The sequence below is a fragment of the Copidosoma floridanum genome, unplaced genomic scaffold (assembly GCF_036245765.1).
Source record: "Copidosoma floridanum isolate Cflo_tuat_1 unplaced genomic scaffold, Cflo_Japanese_pri ptg000032l, whole genome shotgun sequence".
Taxonomy (NCBI): domain Eukaryota; kingdom Metazoa; phylum Arthropoda; class Insecta; order Hymenoptera; family Encyrtidae; genus Copidosoma; species Copidosoma floridanum.
In genome coordinates this window covers 4,831,586-4,854,300 of record NW_028321909.1, presented here as the reverse complement: position 1 = coordinate 4,854,300, position 22,715 = coordinate 4,831,586, and the positions used below count along the sequence as shown (strand labels likewise).

At 37.4% G+C, this 22,715-nt stretch overlaps 3 protein-coding genes across 8 annotated transcripts in view; 2 read left to right on the top strand and 1 right to left on the bottom strand.

Annotated features, from left to right (window-relative positions):
- alpha-Catr (alpha-catenin related) overlaps positions 1-22,715 on the bottom strand; it is a 148,565-nt gene that overhangs the window by 80,251 nt on the left and 45,599 nt on the right. The window lies entirely within an intron of this gene.
- On the top strand, positions 14,558-17,507 carry LOC106645893 (cytochrome P450 9e2). Of its 5 annotated transcripts, none has more exons than XM_089597293.1 (4): positions 14,558-14,750; positions 15,662-15,685; positions 15,797-16,359; positions 16,423-17,507. In XM_089597293.1, exons 3-4 carry the CDS (start codon positions 15,853-15,855, stop codon positions 17,440-17,442), a joined length of 1,527 nt encoding a protein of 508 aa, XP_089453419.1. In that variant the 5' UTR covers positions 14,558-14,750; positions 15,662-15,685; positions 15,797-15,852; the 3' UTR covers positions 17,443-17,507. The 5 variants fall into 5 exon arrangements, with proteins under 5 accessions (XP_089453419.1, XP_089453415.1, XP_089453418.1 ...); XM_089597289.1 differs by having other exon boundaries at positions 15,662-15,716; XM_089597292.1 differs by having other exon boundaries at positions 14,558-14,954.
- Positions 17,600-21,110, top strand: LOC106645889 (cytochrome P450 9e2-like). 2 transcript variants are annotated; one of them, XM_089597316.1, is made up of 3 exons: positions 17,600-17,772; positions 18,595-19,139; positions 19,835-21,110. In XM_089597316.1, exons 2-3 carry the CDS (start codon positions 18,633-18,635, stop codon positions 20,849-20,851), a joined length of 1,524 nt encoding a protein of 507 aa, XP_089453442.1. In that variant the 5' UTR covers positions 17,600-17,772; positions 18,595-18,632; the 3' UTR covers positions 20,852-21,110. The 2 variants fall into 2 exon arrangements, with proteins under 2 accessions (XP_089453442.1, XP_089453441.1); XM_089597315.1 differs by lacking the exon at positions 17,600-17,772 and adding an exon at positions 17,861-18,405.

Sequence of the window (22,715 nt, the reverse complement as noted above, 5' to 3'; positions counted from 1 at the left end):
TGTAACATCGCAACATTTTCTATTCTTTTGTTAAAGTTGAGATTGAATTTTAACGATGTTGTAAAAGTTGTTCATTTTCGTGAAATGTACGTGGCACGCGTTAATGGTAACAGAAGTAGGACATTCTCTATTATGTACCAACTCTGGTCTACGTGTTCGGTTCAAATGGATTCGAGTAATGCGGTTAAGTCGAATGATTGAGCTGGTAGCTGCATTGTGGTTTCGACGTTGGTAATTGGATGTGTTTCAGAATCCACGCGAAACGCAAACTGATACATTTTTAGTGCTTTGAACTTAAATGCTCGCTAGTGGTTTGTTACACGTGTATTACGCTTTAATGTTTCCGTACTTCTGTTACTTTTTGGGGGACTTTTAAGATTTTGTATTCATCGTATTATACCGCAAAAATGCTCACAAATGCCTCGAGAATGACACTTTTCGGAGCAACAAATATTGATCAAAGACTCAATAAAGATACCAAGTGGTTGTCAAATTTTATCCCCTAAAGTTGGGATCGCGAAACCCTATGCTTCTACAAAAACCAACCACTTCATGGCATCCCGAAAACCAAAATACACCGAATTGAAGCAACAATTCGTATATGTAAACGTACAAATACCCGCTGGCGCTTTTATTCGTGCGGATAAAAAAAAAGTATTTGCATCCGTCCGATTGCCCATATTGAACATGAAATAAAAGCCCACAAGAATTTCCCGCTCCAACGGCAAAACAAAATAGTCACCATAATGCATTACCCCCATCCGGGACTATTGTCTCCGCAAAGACGGAATCACAAATGTGGTGCACTCGACGTGACGAGTCGCCGTGTGTGCACATATGTATATCGGCTGTAATGTCTGTCATCTGGTCCATTATTGTTGTTGAGAACTCACGGCCGGGAACAATCGCGCCCCGCACGCAGTGAGTCCATTAAACGCATAATAGCGGGATAAGCGCGGGCGCGTATGTGTGTATTGCGTATAATACATGTGTGTGTGTGTGTATGCACGTGCGTTGATCATGAACAATAAGAGAGTGAGAAGAGAGAGAGCACATATTAAGGAGATCAGAGTGTGGGGACCTACCTGGCGTTCAGCAGCCATGCCACCGCCCTCGTACATCGTGCCGGTCTCCCTTACGAGTCTTGCCGTCGCTGTGCCCGTTGTAACACCCACTTCTAATCCTCGTCTTGACTCTGTTGCGACGATTATTTATTTTTTTATTTTTTTATTTTCACTTTCAATCAGTCAACGGACTCTTCTCGCATTCACTCACACCTTCGTCCACTTAACACGTATAATATCTTTTTTTATAAGGAAATATTTATAATTTTGCATATTTGCTCGATGGTAAGCGTATACATGTACGAATTGACTTTGACCACAGGTAACAAATATAAAGTACAATATAGAGTAACGATTTCTCTCTCTCTCTCTCTTCCTCTCCGTCTTGATACGCTCGCAAGCGATTCAATTATTTATCGTATATGTCACAGCACCCATCCCCTATCCTATAATATTACGTAATCACCATCACCACAAATCAGCGATATTTTTAATATTGCACACGCACATAATCACGGTCTTTCAAGGCGACTCTCCCACGTCATGTTAAACCACGCACATCTTTGGATAACTCATCCGAGCGTATTTATTTACACACGTGCTCGGTTTCATACGTATATAGACACGCAGATATCCACGCGTCCTTCGATATAGTATTATACCTATAAGCATGTATCAAAGTAGCCCACGTGATGCCAGCGACACGCGATATTCCGTATATTTCCGCGTAGCGGCACGTGTGCGCTTGTTTATTTATTAATTATTATTATTATTATTATTATAATTATCTATTCACCCTTAAACACCTTTGAAAATATAAGTATGTAGACACTACGTAGATGAGCCACTTGACACACGTGACTGTTGAACCACAAATGACGTTTTATTATCGCGCAGCAGGTACATATTATATGTTATTGTTCTTATTTTCGTAATGCATAAATTTCACATGGACGTGGATTTCTTTTTGTTCGTTTAACCTCCGTTTCCAACGTGATTTGTCCGCAAAGAGAGTTTAGCGAAGGGGTACGGGTATACAACGAAAGCGCACGGAAGCGCGCCAAAGAGAAGAAGAAAAAGAGTGCGGAGCTCCTCTACCCAAGCGTCGTCCGCGCCTACTGCTAGCAACCACGGAGGGAGCGAGACTCTATACCACCAGCCACCAGCACCGAAAAGCACTGGGCACATATACAGCGCGCTCTTGCCACACGTACACCGGCAGCTCGGGGGACTGACAGCTAACTGCACGCGTAACACCCACCCGCCGCTCGCTCGGTCTGTCCTCCCCGCGCGTGTATTATATGCATCGCGCGCACACGTGCACCCTTCCCGGCCACCTTTGTTTTCTCTCCCGCAACCTCTCCCTTCCGCTTGATCCGTGTGTATCGGTAGTCACCGAGGGTCGTACAAACGCGCCCGAGTATCAGATCACCGACATCGAACGGGATACACGGGTATCCCCATATAAGCAGCCAGGAATCGCCTAGGAGAAACTGGCACCCGGCTGGCTAGCTGCTCCAGACCCCCCCCCTCCTATCTCTGAGCCGGCGCACCACTGAATGCTACTCCGTATTGGTGTATACATATGTACATACGTCCACGTTGCGCGCGCGCGCCTGACAATCAATACCTACCCTCCGACTCCACCACTATAGGTACCCATCCACCTACTATAACCCACGGACAGGCACTTTCAAGCCCCCTTTCCCTCGACGGTGGCCCTCCCTGATACTCCACGGTTTAACCCCACCCCCTTCACCCCGACTCGGTAGCTCGTGCTACTCTTCAACGAGTACACCCATGTGTTTATTCATCCCTATCTCATTCTTCTCTCTCTCTCTCTCTCTCTCTGTGTGTGTGTGTATATGTGTGTGTGGGTATGTGTGTGTGTGTGTGTGTGTGTGTGTGTGTGTGTGTGTGAAGAGCTGGTGGTTTTGCGGGATGGATTGCCCATGGATCGAAGGGTGGTTGTACCCCCTTGGGCCCTACCTCTGCTGGTTAGCTGTTGAATCGAGGAGGACGGGGAAGTGAAGGGGTGTACGTACACGCGTGAATGAAACGACGCTGTTTGGAGGGGGATTTTTTTCTAGGGCACCTGGCGGGCAACTGCACTTGCCGAAGAAGGTCGCTGGGGGGGGGGGGTTGTCGAGCCCTTTCTGGAACTTTTGCGTTATTTATTGCTTCCTTCTTGTTTCTATCTTGTTTGAGGAAGCTGTGTTTGTTGCATGTTTTACGAAGGGATCTCGGATGCCTTTTTTTTCTCCTTCCCATGTGGTTCTGTTTAGAGATTGGACTCTTGTTTGTTTGTTTATTCAGGATTAAGGGAGTTGAAAAGTTATGTGATTCAGTATCACAGATATTAAAGAAGGAAGGGAGCGTTGGGTACTGAATTCTTTTTATGGAGGAATTTTGACTATGCGATGTTTTGTAGATCTGAATTTTTTTCACAGAGAATTATAAGCAGCTATGCGTATGTGAGGTAGTATACCCATGACAATTAGTGATTGGAGATATTATCAACAAATACCAAAGTATAATAAATTAATTTATTAGTTTATCAAAATCATTTGAACTGATGATCTTGGGTATCTCCTTTTTAGTACATGAAAATATACGTTCCAATTATGAGATCTCAATGTTACAACTTCAATAGTACAGATACATTTTTCCAATGTTCCCAAATAATCGGCTAACCAATTGTGAGCTAACTGTTTTTACAAAGTCATCTTGAGGTAAATGTGACATGCATAAATATACCTACGGGTTAGATGAAACCTTTAATTTGTTATGTAAACTTTTTTAAAGACAATTGTCTATTACACAGAAGAAGAAAGTCTAATGAATTTCCGAAAAGAAAACAAAAATAGACGAATACTCCCCCTAATCTTTACTGACATCATTACGTGCAAGTGACCGAAACGAAAAAAGTTTCAGTTATTACTTAATACACGTGGTCGGAAGTTCTCGATTCCCGGCTGTTGTGGTCGTACAAGCATCACAAATAAAAGTAAAAAATGCCCATACCGGATGCTTACTACCCTCGGCATTGTCTTGGGCCGCAGCACACATGCCATCTGAGTATTCTTAACTTTTCCACCTTAGCTACATCTTGCACTTTTTCCTTCGAACTAGACTACCCCATTTGTAATTATTTTCGCGAGTTGAGCTTGAACCTGGTTTACAGATAACCGGGAGCCCTGTGGTTTATTCATAGCAAGAAACCTGCTCAGTATGGAGTTTTAATACCCAATATCTTTGAATCTAATTTTATTATAGCTTCTAAATATCAACAACTTCATCGCAGCTTCTTTAATTAACCAAGGTAGAAGAATTATTTCAATTTAACATTTTTCTAATATTAATTTCACTATCTTGGCACCGTAAGTTCACTTGAATCCTAAAATGTCGTTTTATAAGTCCGTTTAGCTTAACGTCTACATGTTTTAGTGTAACGTCACTAAAAAACCCATCACCGAAGCTTTTTAACTTTGGTACAAAGTAAAACGATTTCTCAATAATTAAATTATTTCATTGAAACATAAAAAAAAAGTTTTCCTCTTCGTATACAATGTGTCTCTCCACAAAATACAATTTCCTTATTTCTGTACCCAAGCGATTTCGACAAATACAAGATAATGAAAAAACAAAACGAAAGGCAAAAAAATTATATGAAATGTTTAATTTTATCTGTTTTGAGTCGAAAAAGTTAAAACTGGTCAAATTCTGGCACGTAGGGTCAACGATTAAAGGATATTTTACAGCGTTCCAATTTTCCATAAAATCATTAGGGTCGCCGCATCAACGACAACAGAAAAAAATTAACCAAAGATCAAAGGCCAAAAATTTATTCAAACAAATAGGCAACGTCACGTACACAGTTGTGGCTGATGACGTACGTATACACCTGAGCACAAAAGCAAGTGCACGAAGAGGAAATACGCGACTTATCTCAAAATCGTTAAACCTTTTTTTTTTCTTTTTCTTTCCCTTTCGCGTTCCTAACAAGATTAAAAGTCTAATAAAAGACAAGTGGCTGTTAAGAACAACGAAATCAATAAGCTCAAGCGAGCTATCGCCAATACCCACGCGCGCACCGCACCGTTTAGTTGGCTGCTAAGTGTTCCCGTGCACCAGGGGGCTTTTCTCTTTCCCGGTGTAGCCTTGGCTGCCGTTATTTTCTAGTTCTGCGTGTTGTCGGCCTAAGAAGATTAGGAGATTGGCGGTGAGCGATTGTTGGGCAGTTGTTTCGATTTATGAATCAACTGCTCGAGTTTTGTCAGGAAGTCAGCGGAATAAGCTGCTTTGCTTCTGTTTGAAAGTGGAGAAAATTGCTTTGTTTACGTCCGATTCAGGTGTTGGGGTTAGCTGTCATTTCAACGACACGTTAAACCTGCTTTTAGTGGTTTAGTAAGTAGAATGTTACGTTGCCAAATCCGAGATATAGCCTTATAGCTTTCATCGGTTGATTGTTTGAATCGAAGTTTAAAGCAGTTGAATAGCATGTACGTTCTAAAAGTTTCAATCGTTTTTTAATTCAACTATTTCTTGTTATGAAAAGTCCCATTTTAGTACTAAAGAGCTTCTTTTTATACTTTAAAAAAGAAAAGTATCTCTACTTATAATAGAAAGTATGATGATATAGGTATCAGGTATTAGAATAAATATACAATTGCCAGGTATCTCAGAGCTTAAGGAGGTTTGGGAGAAAAGTTCAAAATGGAGAACCGTGTCAAAAATATGTATCTTGTATTTGAGCATATTAGGAGTGCTCATGAATTTTTTCAGATTTTTCACCAGGGGAAATTTTCAAGAAAAAAATTATGAAATATTGACCGTTTAACACGGTCTCTCACGAGAGCGCAAGGTTAGGTTTACCTTTTAATTGAAATTAGGGTATATTATACATGTGTTGGAATAAAAAAAAACGTTTTTATAGATACCTTGGTAAAAGGAAGATGCTTGACAAAAAAAATCAAGCCTTGCCAGGCATTTTTTAAAAATATAAGCAGTTACAATCGTACAGTTTCAAGTTTGTGGGGTGCACGAGGAGGTGCACGGCGAGGTGCACGGTAAACGGGGTAGGGTACATCTGCGCGGGCCGGGGGACTCCCCGTTCCTCGTCTCTCTGAATGAAACTCCCAAACCTCCTTAACAAAGATTAAACAGAGCTTCTTTGTAAAAAAATTATTTATGTCAACACTTTTACAAAACTATCGCTTCTTTTACAAAAAAAATCCTTGAATCGTTTCAAAACTTTGAGGGTCATCTTTTTTGACTTCTAATTAGTGTTTCTTAATTTTTATCAATAGCTGTTTTCTTCCCGCGTTACGTAAGTGAATACATTAAATTTTGGCATTGCTGAATTAAAGATTGTACTTTATTATAGTTTGAATTAAACACTTTTGAGATATATATGTTTAAAAGAGTACAATTTTTAGCAAATCGTAAAATAAATAAAAGTGGTGATTTTTGAAATATCTTCAAGATTTAAAAAAATGATATTTCTATCGTATAAGATTTTTTTGAAAGCAAGTTTTTAAAAACCGAAATCATCTTAAACTGTTCTCATTTGTCTCAAAATTATCAAGTATTTACGACGTAAATACAACTTGAGCTCTGTGAAACAAAGGAAAATTGTTTATTTGGAAAGTTGTGAAATTAATTTCAAAAGAGCGAGGGTCCTCTGCTTCAATTAAAGTCAGATAAGTGGTGGCTAATTAACATAAGTGTTTCACAACATTCGTGCTCTCTTTCGTCCAACCCATTAGCTTGCATTTCCTATTATACACCATTACAGTAATCTGAATTAGCTATCTGTTGAATGTTACCTTAAATTTTTTTTAAAATTTTTTTTATTATGTAATAAAAAAGTAGCTACAACAATGAAAAGTACAATGCTTTTGAATTAGTGAAAGGACTAAGACATGTATCTAGGAGCCGACAGTGTAACTACAAGCTTTGCATTTGACATTGTGTCTTCAAATTTTAGATTAAAAAGTAAAGCAAAACGATTTTTTATTAATTCAAACAAACGTAAAGAGTTCTTGGTGTTACAAGGTATAAGTTGATTTTTCAATGTTTTTTTCGTTATTTCTCTTGGATGTTTTAATTGAATGCTGCTTAAAAAAAAATTTTGTTTCAATAAGATACAAAAACTGATAACACAACATATTGATGTACGGTAAAATATTGATGCACAAACTTAGACAATCTTTTTTTGTTTGTTTAATGTACAGTTGTGTAAAGAAATAGTAAAAAATGTGTTCACATTCATATCAATGAAAAAAAGCTGCTAACTAAATTGTAGCTTAGACTAACAATATTATGGGCATAGAGTTTTCTCGTATCCTTCATAGTATGTTTTTGTATACAGTTAGGCCTTTATCTTAAATGAATTATTCAAGATAAACATTCTACGTGACCTTTCAAGGGGATTGAAGACTTGCAAATTTTCTTTGCAACTAAACTACCTCTTAAACCCTATCTTGAAATACACGGGTTAAGCAAAATCTCAGTTACCAGTCCATCCCTCGCTCTGTCTCTCTAAACCCCATCAATTACTTTTTTTCCATCCCAATCCGCTTCCCCTCATTTGCTTCCGTCCCCTGTTCCACCCCACACTGCTCTTTTCTCTTACTTTTACTGATGGTAGCCGTCCATCGATGTCCAGCCACTTGGAACTTTTTTTTTTTTTTTTTTTTTCATCAGAACTTGCGCTATTCTGTTTCTTTTGTCCGACTAGAGTACAGAAGCGACAGTAGGGGGATGGGGCAAAAAATGGCCTGTCAAAGACCGTCGTGCAATTATATAGTGTCCATGACGTGATTCTTCTTTGTCTTTTTTTTTACACGTGTTTTTGTACATTTTCGCGCGATACGGGCGCAAAGGTGAAATCTGAGTTTTCACAGAGGATCGAATGATTTTCTTTGTTCTACTGACAAACAGAGATTTTTAATAACTGAAGATTACAATTGCATTGAATTGGTTTTGCTTTTGAATGAACGCATATTAAATGTGATTGAAAGGATTGAATAAATAGTTAAAAACAGACGAAAAAAGCCTTAGGAACTTTCGATGACTTTGATCTTCGAAAATAATGCTTATTATTTGGAGCAGCATCAAACTAAGGTAGTCTTTTACGAAATAAAAACCAAGAAATGACTTTGAGCTCGATTAACATTAGAGTTGATGCTTTTGGATACTCATGCTGTAAATTTTAATAAGACTTGGAGTAATTATTTTAGAAAATAACTGACTCACATGAAGTTAGTGTTTTGAATATAAAAGTACGTGTATGTGGACTCAGCAGCTTTATTATTCGTAGATGTGCAAATTTCGATAATTTTTTCCTACAAGGGTACTCAGTACATTAGCAACAGGATTTTCTATACTTCATCGATAGGCTTACCTCAACTTATTATCATCAATTGATAACTTTACAGCTATTATTACGCAAAATAACGAGAAGAGGCACAACGTCATACCGACTGTAGTCTTACCTCCTACACATATTCATCGACGCAAAGCTGATACTTTATGAGATCAATTAAGCTAAGGTGGGTGTATTGGAATCAGTTACAAATTTTATAAGGGCGAGCAGTTACACTGCGTGATTGTTGAATTTGTATCTCAGGTTGTGAGTCCTACTGATGATAAACTTTGGCCTGATTTATTTCTTAGAGTACAAACTACGAATATGTACTCGGGCGTTTTGATAAATAATCTTTAGATCAACAATAATCAAAGAAAAGTAGAGGTGAATAGCTATCATCGTTTCGTTTTGAATGCGTAAAGACTTGTGGGCTATCTGTTGCGTGGTAAGCTCCTTATTCCTCCCCCACGTATTTGTACTGAACGGTAAAACTTAACTCCTTGAACCGGGAGAGTTTCGAGAACATAGTTTCATTGTTGGCGTAACCACGGATGTAATGATTTCTGATTTGTTAGCCCGATTCAGCTTCATTTTTGTAAATCCCACAGACGACCAAAGTAACGACGAAGGAAGACCAGGGCAAAAGGTAAATGGCTGAATAGCAAACCAAAACGTGTACAAATGAGAAACACTTGCCTCAAAGATACATTCCCATTGCTTGATTGACTGAAAAAAAAATTTTTTTTTTCAAGTAAAAACGTATCACGGAGATTGACAAGCAGATATTTTCATTTCGTCGCGAGCACACACTTGATTAAAAGCAGGTATCGGAGGATCGATTTGCACAATCCGAGATTCAAGAGCCCGTAGAACGAAGAAAAAAAAACGCTCCGCTTGCGCGGATCCATCGATTCTTCTTCCGCCAAAGGAAATTGACGTCGATCTTGCGGAAGAGGTGCAACGAAAGGGAACAAAGACGAGAAGTAATAAAAGACGAAGAAGAAGAAGCAAGTCGCGCGAGTACACATTTGTCTTGATGTGCGAAAGTAATACGATAGCAACGCGCCGATCTTGCACTACGGCCCTCTCTTCTGGGCAAATATCGCTTTTGTTCCGCCTCTCCCCGAGTGCGAATGGATGGAAAAAAGCCGATCAGAGAACGCACATCGAAAAAAGACCACAGAAAGAGAGGAAAAAAAAAAAAAAAAAAATCGAAAGAAAGGTATATAGGGCATGCAAAACGAAAAGTCGACTTTTTTCGCTCTACATCCCTGGGGACGACACGCTTGGCTATGACTTTCTTCCGTTGCCCTCCCGAAGCCACCCACTTTGAGAGAAGAAGCTCGCTCCTTTTTGCGGGTCGCGTCCCACGGCTGTCATTTTACGGGGAAAAAATCTCGAGCTACCGCTGTATCTTCTTTCGGACCGGCGTTATTCGCAAGGAAATTTCTGTCGTAAGTATGAAAAAAAAAAAAAAAAAATTCCTTCCATGCGTGGGAGGGAGCAAGTATAACGCTATCGCTTGCGAGGTGGAAGAGAGATTTCAAATTAAAAAGGGAGAGGATGTAGGATAGCTGCGGTCTTATCTCTTCCTGCTAGCAATGATGCTGAAGGTGGTGGTGATGCTGCAAAGTTTGGAGGAATATCTCGTTCACGGCTTTAGCCCAAATGTATCGCAGGCCTATCCTTCCAATTTTTGTTCTTATCTGTTTCTTGAAATCGTGCACGAAATAAAGAAACGATCATACAAAGATATTTACTGTTAAAGAATCTTATGAGAATATCAATGATATTTTTGCGTCCAGAAATTTCAGATTGTGCGGACTGAAAAAATTGTGAAAAATAACATTGCAAGCAATGTGCAGCGATATATCCTGCCGAGTCTGAATTTTTTAATCAACTTCAATTGTGAAAACCGACTTTTTTCTGATTTTAATTATAAAGCTCTGGAGTTTATTTCACATTACGTCTATAAATTGCTGTATTTTTTTAAAGGTATTAGTGGTTGAATTTGTCTCAAGAATCAAATGACTAATTGTCTCTTGCTACGACTAGCATTAGAATCCTTTGATTTTTTTCACAAAAAGCATTTAAATATAGATATCATTTGCTGAAGAGAAGAAATGGAATTCACTCGCTAAAATACGGGTTTTAAAATAGTTCAAGATAAAAACTTTTTATTGCAAGTTACAAGAATTCGCGAGTAGTAGTAAAATAAGGTCATCACGAAGATTCAGAAAAATAAAATAAAGTATCAAACGTCGTGTGCACTAACTTCACCTAATATTGATGCAAAATGTATACTCATTTACAACGACGCAAAAATAAAATTGAAACAAAAAATTGAAATAAATGGCTAAAAGTACGTTAAATCCCCTCTAGAGAATAATCGAAGCAGTATTGATGACCCTTTCAAAGCTGCCAACGGAGCGAACCCGCCTTTACCGCTTTTTGCGACGATTAATTCGCAGTAAGGGTATATCATTCTTTAGAATTCGTCGAGCCACGTGCCAAGAAATTGAAGAAATGTACAAATCCCCGCGATAACCGCATCTCTTTCATACTTAGCGAATCGACCGTATTAGGGAAAATCCAGTCTTGGCTATGAAAAATTTCATATCGTCAAAGGGGATCTGGGAGATGGGACGCAGGAGATATTTTCTCTGGTTGACGGATAGCTTTCGGATAGCGGACCATTTTCAAAAAGATCCACCCTTTTGTCTTGAAATTGATATTTTAGTATCAGTCCGTAAAAGCAGTCCAAGTAAGTAAAAGTTTGCCTTTTTCGATATTTCATTTTGTATCGTCGAAAGGTAAAAATTGGTTATTTGACCCACTCGGGAAACCGATTCCATCATACGTAATTCACACGAAAATGATGTCAATAGCACCAAGGCAACGTAGTTATTCTAATGAACGGAATTAATTCAACGTTACGTACATTATCCGAATAAAATCGATGAAAAGCGCCTCGTTACATTTCCGGGTATATACACATGAAATTAAATTAATTTGCCCATCGAAGCGTCCCCTCGATCGATCGATCCATCAATTCCCGTCGTTTTCGGCCGAACGAGCCTTTTAAAAAGGACGACGTGCGGGTAATCAATCTACATTTTTTCCACACAACACGTGTCAAAACGTAAATTGAAATAATCACGATGCGCGTGCACGGGTGAAAAGAAAAGACCGACCAACCTCAACAATCCATTTCCCCGCGTTTTCCCGATAAATCTGCGACGGCCCGATGCATCGATTCGTCGAGAAACTTCGCTTCATCGACTGTCCCTTTATTTATTCCCTTCCTTTGACAAACAAAAAACGTCCGCTAGATCGACCCGTTAAAACGCATCTCGACAAACGTGTAGTGGTTCGACTGAATATTTTGCGAGACAAATATTTTCAGCTAGCCGTCCCAAGCACTACAGTCCACTTGAAAAAATAGCAATCCGCGAAATGAAGTTTCTGGCATTGGGCAAATAGTTCTCCCATGAGTACCGTCCTCGTTAGATGCTAAACTCACTTTAGCGTTATAGGGAACGCCAAATAGTAATCATCGTCTTGTTTGTGCGTTAAATTTTTATCTTTCGAATGTTAAATAATTTAATTTGCTCGAAATTTATTCATGTGACTTAAAAGTACCTTGTGTGAGCTTACATTTTTCGTGGAAAGGCTTTTTTTGTCTCCCACTACAAAGAAAAATTAATAAAAAAATCTTTTTCATAGAATCATCACAAATAAAACACGTGGTAAATCTGAAATATCAGTCTAAATAGAGGATCGCCCGCCTTAGACGACATAAAGATTTAAACAGACCACATGTTTTCGAGCTTGAATGCTAGAAATTTTTGTTTTCCTTGGTTTACTACCACTTGCCACGGTGTGACCAACATGATAATATTTTTTAAGAGATTTTTATACTTATAAAATGTTTTTCTTAGATGATATGGCTTTCTTTCAATATCATGTTAAGTTTGAGCCTTAAGATATACTATTTAAAAGATTGGTCATGTTCAATATTGTCCCTCTGTATGAAATCTTTCTTCAAAAGTCATTTTTTTTATAACTTAAAATGGTTAATTATCGATGAAAAATGTAAAAGATACCTTACCGATTATCTTAAATGTGCTTCAAATGTTAGTCTCCAGAGTGAGTGTTTTAAAAGTGCTTTACAGAGTGAGTTTCACAGAAAGAATCCTCATACAGAGATTACAGCTTTTTCTGTACATTTTCACGGCATATGATTAAAGTATACATCTCTATCTGGTCAAAATCTCGAAATCTTGCCACCAGTCACTGAAAAAAGAATTTTAAAAATGGAACACAACCCAAACTCCGCTTATATGCTGAAAATTCCGTAACAACTATACGCGGCAAAGCAAAAGAGTTTTTTTGCGCCTTAAAGTTACTTCTGTGTGAAAATACCGCGAGTTTCTCCGGCTGTACTCCAAACAGACGCTGAGCAGAGATACGCAAAGAGCAACAACAATATACGAGTTCCTATCCGCTACTACCAATATAGAGGGGAAAGAAAAAACTAGTTGCTACAACCTGTTTACTCCCCCGTGAGCTTGAGTTTGCTCACGAACATTTATGTACCTACCCACGCAAAGTTGATGAAAACCACCGATGCGTCAAAAAGAGATAAGCGCCGAGAGGAAAAGAGTGTCGCCACGTGGGAATTCCAGACCATGCGATGCCGATGAAAATAAACGGAAGAATACTTTTTTTTTTTCATTCGTGCTTTGAGTTGGCATTAACATACGAGTGACCTTTTACTGGGATGGGACTCAGGGGAAACTTGGATTTTGAAGATCCCGGGCGAGTTTCGAAGCTGGAAAACAGAAAGTGATGCCGTGCTTGTACTTGATTATTCGAAAGGGACGTGTTGTCACGTCTTCGATGTGGGTTGAGCTTTTTATTTCGGTGACCCAGGCGTGGTCGTTTTTGCGAAACTGTATCCTCTGCAGTCGCTTTGCACTTAATTGATTACATCCAGAATGATTGGCTCTTTTTTGTTTTGATGAGTCACTTTGGCACAATCTGGACTCTGAATGAGGCTTTTTACGAGGAAATTTAGAGCTTTTTCATACAATACTGTGCTTAAAAGGTGAATTTTTCGAAGCGGAGTTGGCTTGTTTTTTAGTGAAATTCAAACAATACTGAAAAACTTAAAGCTTATTTTATTTATTTTTGGTGAAATTTATTTTGACATTCTCATAAAGTTATCTTAAAGTTGGAGAACTAACTTCTACTTTTATTGGATCATACCTGAGCAGAAAAAAAACTATGTTTAATCGTATAAAAGAAACAACGCAAAACGATGACAAATGTAAGCTAAATATAATTTGAAAAAATTCATGTTTCATCTACAAAATACGCGTACAGTTATACGTTTAACAAACGAGAAAATTGTTGCTCAGTATATTATCTTTTCTTCGAATGACTTAAATTTTTAACCACCAATGTTAGTATAAATATTTGGGCATAAATAATTTCTTTTTTTTAACAGTGATGTACGAACATTTTGCTCATTACGAGTATCAAACATTTTTTGTGCTGGTTTTCCAATCACATTTCATGTTGACTCATTACCTAGATATTATTATGTAGTATATTAATTTTGTGTCTGCGATAACATACGTATTAAAAAATTTTAATTAAGAGTCTCGTTAGTCAAATGTATTGACAATCCTTGAGACTGATTTGCCACGTTATCCCGTGTGACCCAATTTACGGGAAAAAACATACTCTACCCCACTTGAAATAACCACTCTGCCTCACAGCGCCTCTTGTGCTGCTGTCTTTATGACTCAAAGTTCAATAGTTATTAAAATCAATTATTCAAATGAATGAAATTAAAATTTTTTTTTTTAATTTATGGTCTTACTTTTTAAATAAAAATTTACAAATTTTTTACATTTTACGAGATATAGCAAACACCAACTCCCCCTGCAAACCCATTCCACCTCTCTCTCCTCCACTTTGCTCCCCTTATTTACCAAGCGAGTAAATTGATCGCTGCTAACATCAACTGACCGTCGCAGCGCAACAATCGCTCCTCCTTCTACGAGCACACATTTTCACACTGTTCACACAGTAACGCAGTTGACCACTGCGCTGTAGCGTCTATATATAATAAACGCGTCCGTGAATTAAACGCTCAATACTTTGCTCGATATCTGCGCTGATTTCTTGACGCAAACTTGCGTAATGTGTGGCAAAAAATTTCGATCGCCCTTGACGTGGTGATTGTTTTTTTTCTTCGATCACACACGAGATTGTATTGTGTATGACTCATCGCGTACGGGCAAGTACGTGGATGTTTGTTTTTTATTGTTGTGGCTCATACTGTTACACCAAGATTATTGTTCTTTAAAATAGAGTGTAAATGATACAATGGAGCGCAAGTGTGGGAAATATAAGAGTATTTGAGGATGGAAAAACACGTTTCAGATGTTCTCGAAAGCTTTTATCGAAATTAAAGTTGCATGCTGCTGCGTTTCCGGAGAGCTCGAGTGAGTGATTGTATATGTAACTCGTGAGTGAGATGATTGCCCTGGCACGAGTCAGTTGTATATCTATATGCAGTTTTAAGCCGTTGTTTGGGGTACGCGCGCGTGGGTGTGTAATTTTGTTACGTTGAGTCTTTACTTGATACGATTGTACGAGTAGAAACAATTTTAATTATCAATGATTTATTGTTTTTAGCGTGTCAAGTGATGCGTCAGCGTATTTGTGGCAAAATAATCCAAGAGATATGTTGCTCGATTGATGATAGCTTTGTTTTTTTACTTGTCGAACAATTGTGAAATACGTAAAAGTTCATTCAAACAATGTTTATTGCCTCTAATTATTACTCATATATGTCTGAATGAACTTTAGTTTATCAACAGGCATTTGATGGTTTCGAAAGATTACCATACAGATTTAAAATGACAATGTTTAAACGAGACAAGGATAGCTATTCTGTTTGCCGATGAGCTTTCTTTGTTGTAGGAAATGGTATACAGTTTTGAGAAATGTTGAAAATTTAGGGAGTATTGTGTTACTTATTTCAATAATTTAAGTTTCTAATACCCTTCTTAAGGTAAAATAATACCAATCTTTCAAACTATTTATATGTTTATTGTATACTTTATAGTACCCAAGACTTAAAAAAAGATAATACAATGCAATTGATCAAATAAAAGATACAATCAATGAAAAAACTTACATTTTTCAGTTTTCTACTTTAAGATGCTACGAGGTGCATATCAATGATTGATTGTGGTAAAAACGTAATAAATGATAAAGATATACATTAAGAAAAGTAACATTGAAATTTTTACTACAGTGAATTAACTCAATCCCATTCCAGAGCCAAGTAGTACTTGAGTAATTACAAGTAGAGCGGAAAACAATTGTTGGCCCAAAATGACGCCTCTGCTGCTTATACCATTGGGGATAATGGGGGCACTACTGTTATGTGCAGCCTGCACAGTATACAATCAGTACACGTATTGGAAAAAGCGCAAAACATTGCATCTGGAGCTGGTACCTGTTCTGGGCCACAATTATCCGATATTCTTTGGACTATCGTCATTCGTCACGCACTCGCTGAACCTTTACAAACGACACCCGAAAGCCCGATACTACGGCATGTTTGATTTCCGCAAGCCAGCAATCGTTGTCAAAGATCTCGAGCTGATTCGCGACATTTGTATCAAAAACTTTGATAATTTCATGGACCATGAACCCTTTGTCACCGAAGAAATGGACCCGATTGCCGGTTGCAATTTATTCTCGCTGTGCGGTCAGAAGTGGAAAAACTCGAGGAGAACCTTGAGCCCCAGCTACACAGCGCCCAGGATGAAGCTTTTGTTTGACCTGATGAGCGAATGCTCTCACGACTTTGTTCGATACTTTGTTGAGAACCCCGAGGTAAGGTTTTAAGCCCTTTAGGGTTGGTCCGTGGAATATGACAGACTATTTTTTCGATTGCAGGCAGCAAAGGACTTTCAAGCCAGGGACATATTTAAAAGATACGCCAACGACGTGATAGCCACATCAGCTTTCGGGGTCAAGGTAAATTCACTGAAAGATTGGAACAATGAGTTTTACGCTTATGGCCAGTCCGCCACGTCGGTTGGCAAGCCCTTGTGGATACTCAAAATAGTATTACTGCTGAACTTTCCAAGAATCATGAGACTATTCGGTACTACGTTTTTTCCAAAGGCCGCCGATCGTTTCTTCAAGAGATTGATCGAGGAAACAATCAGAACGAGAAAAGAAAATGGTATCATTCGTCTTGACATGCTTCAACTGCTGATCGACGCAATGGACAATAAAACTAGCGACTTTGACATAACTATGGACAATGTCGTGGGCCATACTTTGATATTCTTCATAGCTGGCTTCGAAACAACGTCCAATTTGATGAGTTTCTTAGCTCTTGAGTTGGCAGCTAATCGTGATATTCAAGACAAGTTGTACCATGAAATAGACAAGCAGTTTGGAAATGATGGAAAGATAACCTACGAATCATTGACGGAGTTAAAATACTTGGACATGGTTGTTACTGAAGCGTTGAGGAAATACCCTCTAGCGAGCATGACCAATAGACGGTGCACCAAGGATTGCACACTTCCTCCCCCAATGGAGGGGTATCCTGAGCTTCGAGTGGAAAAAGACACGGTCGTGATGATTCCCATTTATGCAATCCATCACAACCCTCAATACTATCCTAATCCAGAAAAATTTGATCCTGACCGATTTAGTGAGACTAACAAAAGTAAAATCCAACCTTACACATATTTACCGTTTGGCATAGGACCTCGGCAGTGTATAGGAAATCGATTTGCTCTGATGGAAACAAAAATCGTCATTGTCCATCTTTTACAGAAGTTTGTTCTCAAGTTTTCAGAGAAAACGCAGTATCCAGTAGAGTATTCAAAGAGGAGTTTCAGTTTAACTGCAGCAGATGGAATTTGGCTGAAGATGGAGGAAAGAAAGAAAAATAATTAGTGCTGATAGTTTTTACTATGTATTCATCTTTATATTAATGTATTTTTATTTTTTAATAAGATTCGAACGTGATTTATGTAGTGATAAAAATTATTATTTTTTTAAATCTATACTAACTATATATGTAGCGGTATATTTTATCAAAGATTAATATCCATTGCTAATTGTCAATAAAATCAGTCGATACCTGATATGATAACAACAGTTTGTTTTTGAGGACGTATTGATTCTTTCACAATTGATAAAATCGATCGATACTTTTAACCATTGCACCTTATTTTTAGTTACGTATGAGCTTTAAAATCGATAAGATGAGATAAGGAATTAAAGGTAAGCGAAAGTTTCAATGTCATAAATTATTAATAAAATTAAGATATCTTTCTTTTTACCGATTGTATGGGCTGGCTGTGTAATTTATGTGTGACGTTTCGGGAATCAATATCATTTGTCTTTTTGATTTGTGATCTACATTTCATTAATAATTTTAGCTTCATATACTATTGCATGGTATAACATTTTTGAAAATTAAAATAAACGTGAAAGTCATTAACATCCTTAAACACGTATCTACATCTTACTAGACATATTCTCGATTACTTGCAAAAAGTTAATGGTATTTTGCACTGCATCGGCTCTACCACTAAAACAGATATCGTTGAAAAAAAACCTGCATTACTGTGCAATTCCAAGATAATTCACTACGTCTTTTACGTAAGATGATGCGAACGTTCAGTCATTACTGTTCATCTCAAGAGTGAGGATGTTTTACGAAAATCGCTAAAGAATTTTTGATGCCAGTGGTTGTAAACAAAAAATTTTGAATATGTGTAAAAACGCTCACATTAATTAGCAAAAAGAGTTTAAAGTTGATGTAATAATTCTTTGAATAGTTATTTGAAAGTTGTTACTCTCAGTGTCTTTTTTATTTTAAGAAAATTTAGGAATTAGTGATATCCTTAAAAAGTAAGAAATCTTTGAAAATAACCATTTAGTGATTTGTGTGCTTGCAAGTTTATTTTACTAATATATTGGAGTGTTTTTATAAAAAAGTTATATTTATACATAAGTAATAAACGCCTTACAAAACTCTTCACCTGCGCATTAGTGATAATAAAAGAAAAAATTATAAACTGAAAAATTATTATTTATTAGGAAGTATATTAATACCACCGCGTACAAGGTCAACAATCATGGGATTCTTTCTGCCGATATTGGCTAGTGCATTAGCAATTGGCATTGCCTACACATCATGGATAATTTTCTACCAATACACGTACTGGAAGTGTCGCAAGATGCTGCACTTGAAACCTGTTCCCGTGATCGGCAACAACGCACCTTTTTTCTTTCGCAACGTAGCGTTTCCATATCACATACAAAATCTCTACGAAAATTTTCCAGGGGCCAAGTATTACGGTATTTTCGACTTCAAGAACCCAGTGCTCTTACTGAAGGATCCTGAGATGATTCGGGATGTATGTATAAAAAGCTTTGAAAGTTATGTGGACCACGACGCGTTTGTCACGGAAGAGATGGACCCCATAGTCGGTCGTAATTTGTTTTCCCTCCGAGGTCAGCGATGGAAGGATGTGAGAAACACGTTGAGCCCGAGTTTTACGACTGCAAGAATGAGGATAATGTTCCAGCTCATTGCTGAGTGCTCGGATGATTTTGTTCAGTATTTCTTGGACAATCCCGAGGTCAGTTGTCCAATGAATGCTTTTTGTGATTGAAATGTCGTATACTAAGGACAAGTTATCGGTTCTTATAAATACTTTAACGTTGCACAGTCGTACAATTACCGAGATCTTTTTTAAATCTTAAAAATACATATCTAAAAAGGAATATTTTTAAACGTTTTTTAAAAATTTAAGTATTAAAATTATATTCAGTAGTGATATATTTACGTAATGGTGCTTCAAACATACTAAAATTATTATCATTTTTTTTTTAACTTACATGCAACTATTTATTTTCAATCGGTTGAAGAAAACTACTAGCTTTCAATTTTTGTTATTCCACAAACACCATTTATTATGTCATAATTCATGTAAACATGCATTTATTAATTCTATATATTATGTGAAACTCGCTGAAATCAGCGGAACACTATGAAAATTGGACCGTAAAATTAATTTTTATTGTTAAAAAAAGAAAAAATTAAATATCAAAGCTTCGCAAAGTTATTGTGGGAAAACGTTATTAAATATGTATGAAATTTTCCCAGTTACTGTTTCTTACTTCTTCGAAAATTTTAAAAATTCGCAAGAATAGTGATTTATGAAAAATATTATCCTTATGCCTCGCAAAAACGTCAATTTTTTCCCGTTGAGTATCTTCATGTACAAAAATCAATGAAATTATCTGCTGGTAAACAACCTAACGTCTGTTTTAGGTAGCTAAATGCTTCGAGGCGAAGGACGCGTTCTCCAGGTATACGAGTGACGTTATTGCGAGCGCGGCTTATGGGGTGAAATTCAATTCGATGAACGACAAAGAAAACGAATTCTACTCTCACGGCAAGACAGCCCTCTCTTTTACATTTTTGAGCACCATCAAGTTCGAACTCTTGACATTGTTCCCGAGACTCATGCGCCTGCTCGGTGCCACGTTTTTCCCCCGCAGGACTGATGAATTTTTCAAAAACATCATCAAAGGAACGGTAAAGATAAGAAAAGAACAAGGCATTGTTAGACAGGACATGATCCACCTTTTGATGCTAGCCATGGAAAGGAGGGACGGGATCGAGGTGACGCTCGACGACATCGTAGGCCAAGCTTTCTTCTTCTTCCTGGCTGGCTTCGACACCTCCTCCAGCCTAATGTGTTTTATAGCTCATGAGCTGGCAGCCAATCTCCATATCCAGGAAAGACTGTACGAAGAAATCGAAGAGCAAACGAGGGAGGACGGTGGAAAAGTCACCTACGACTCCTTGTCGAAAATGAAATATCTGGACATGGTAGCCAGCGAGACGCTGAGGAAGTATCCGGTAGCTCCGTTCACCAACAGAGTCTGCACCAAAGATCACGTGCTCCCACCGCCGATGGAGGGATACCCAGAGTGTAGCGTAGAGAGAGGGATGGTGCTGTTGCTACCGATTTTCGGACTGCATCGAGATCCGAAATACTTTCCCAAGCCCGATAAATTCGATCCCGAACGATTCAGTGACGAGAATAGGAGCAAGATCGAGCCGTACACCTACATGCCTTTTGGCATTGGGCTAAGACAGTGTATAGGCAACCGTTTCGCTTTGATGGAAGCGAAAATCGTGATCATTGATTTAGTGAGAAAGTTCGTCATCAAGTTCACCGAGAAGTCGCGGGACCCCATTATTTTTGGCTTGTCGAATTTTAATTTGACGGCCAAAGATGGGTTTTGGCTCAAACTGGAGGAACGAAAGAAGACAAACTGAACGCGAATAATCTATTTTACCCCTCTTTGTTTTACGAAATTCACCTCAAAGTCTTATGTGTCGTACAACTATACATAAACATTTATCAGTCTTGTGGACATTACTGCCGTTATTGGTTTTTTTACATGATGTTAATTTACTTGAGTTGTAAAATCTAATACCAAGATTTAATAACAAATACAAAGTTATTGAGTCATTTGTATATTTTTTCAAACAACATTAATGAATAGTTTGAAATACAGTCCTAATGAAAATGTCATTTTGATACCATTTAATGTTAACTCACGTTTTTCTTTCTTTTAACTATCGAATTATTCATACTAATTGACAAAACATCAACTATCTTATATTGAAAGTACTTACACTTTTTTTGGATATCTATTTACTCTGGACAATTCATATACATTGCATGAATATATTCGAAAACGAGTAAGCTTGTGTAAATATTTTAAATGCCCAAATGAAGGAAACACACGCATAGGTATTTTATGATGCAAATAATATGATACATACATGATACGAACACTCTAATTTTACAGTAAATTACACTATTTATAAAGGTTGAGAAAAATTTTAATGGTTTTCACTATAAACAAGTTAAATTATCTATGAATTATTTACTTCTGCCGAAGGTGTTAAAATAGTTTAATAATGTACCTCATCTAGGAGTGATAAGTTGCTACTAACGTAGTTAACAACGATAAATTACTTTGGACTGTACTGGATATGATCAAAAAGTTACAACTCTCAACAACTATTTCAGGTTTTGTTGCGAAGAATCTGTCAATGTTGTATTTATTTAAATTTTGTGGAAATTATTTATCTTGTTGTCAAACACCAGTAAAACTTAGCATTTCCAAATAATATACTACATCTGCTACTGAAAACCATACCAAAACTGTACACAAAATTAAAATGTATTTTGGTAAAGATATATTTTTAATTTGAAATGTAATTGATAGTTTTTTGTTTGATGCTCATGAACAAAATATAACTATGCTAACATTTTTATACTTTATTTTGTATAACATTTAACAAATAATTCAGACGCACTTGCGTAACTTAATGGTACATTACGTCACTAGGGCACAAAGTACAAACATGAGCTCCCAAAGGGCGCGAGTGTTGTAGGTTGGTGCCCGAGTCACGTATAATGTTTTTCTTACCGAGGGCACAAAGTACAATTTCGCGCCCGTGGGCACCGTTTGTGCCCAGTATTTTTGCAAAACTTTGAGCTCATTTATTGCTATTGTTATTAAATTTTTCGAAATAAAAACTATTCTAAAACCATCTAGGAAGTGTCAAGAATCGGTATGCAAAATTTCAGCAAAATCGGTTCAGTAGTTTTCGCGGTTAGCGATTACAACGGTTTTAGCGACTTTGCTTCATATATTAGTAAGATGAAAAGATAAGATTTACTGTGATTATTGCAATATTTTTGGTATGTCAAAACTGAATTGACTGAAGAATGTTTGACCGAATTTTTAGTGATTTATTTTTAGAGAGCCCACTATAAGTGAATGTATGTGCTTGTATATCGAAACGTTACCCTAAAAACTATTTTTTAGTCCTTAAGAAAGCTTTGTACTGAATGTAAAGACATCTACACTATACAATCTGAATTAAAATCAGCGAATATTTACTGATTTACGGTTGTAATATATAGTTTTTGCTGAGTCAGTAAAAATTAAGATGCTGTTTACGACCCAAGTACAATCATTAATCCTTAAACTTTTCGGACTAGCCAGTAACTATCTCGACAGTATTGCGCATCTTTATTTGAATTAGAGACTTCAACTGTCTTGCTGTACTAAAACAAGATTTACTGTCAAATAAGTGACCAAATTTTCTATGATTTAGTTTA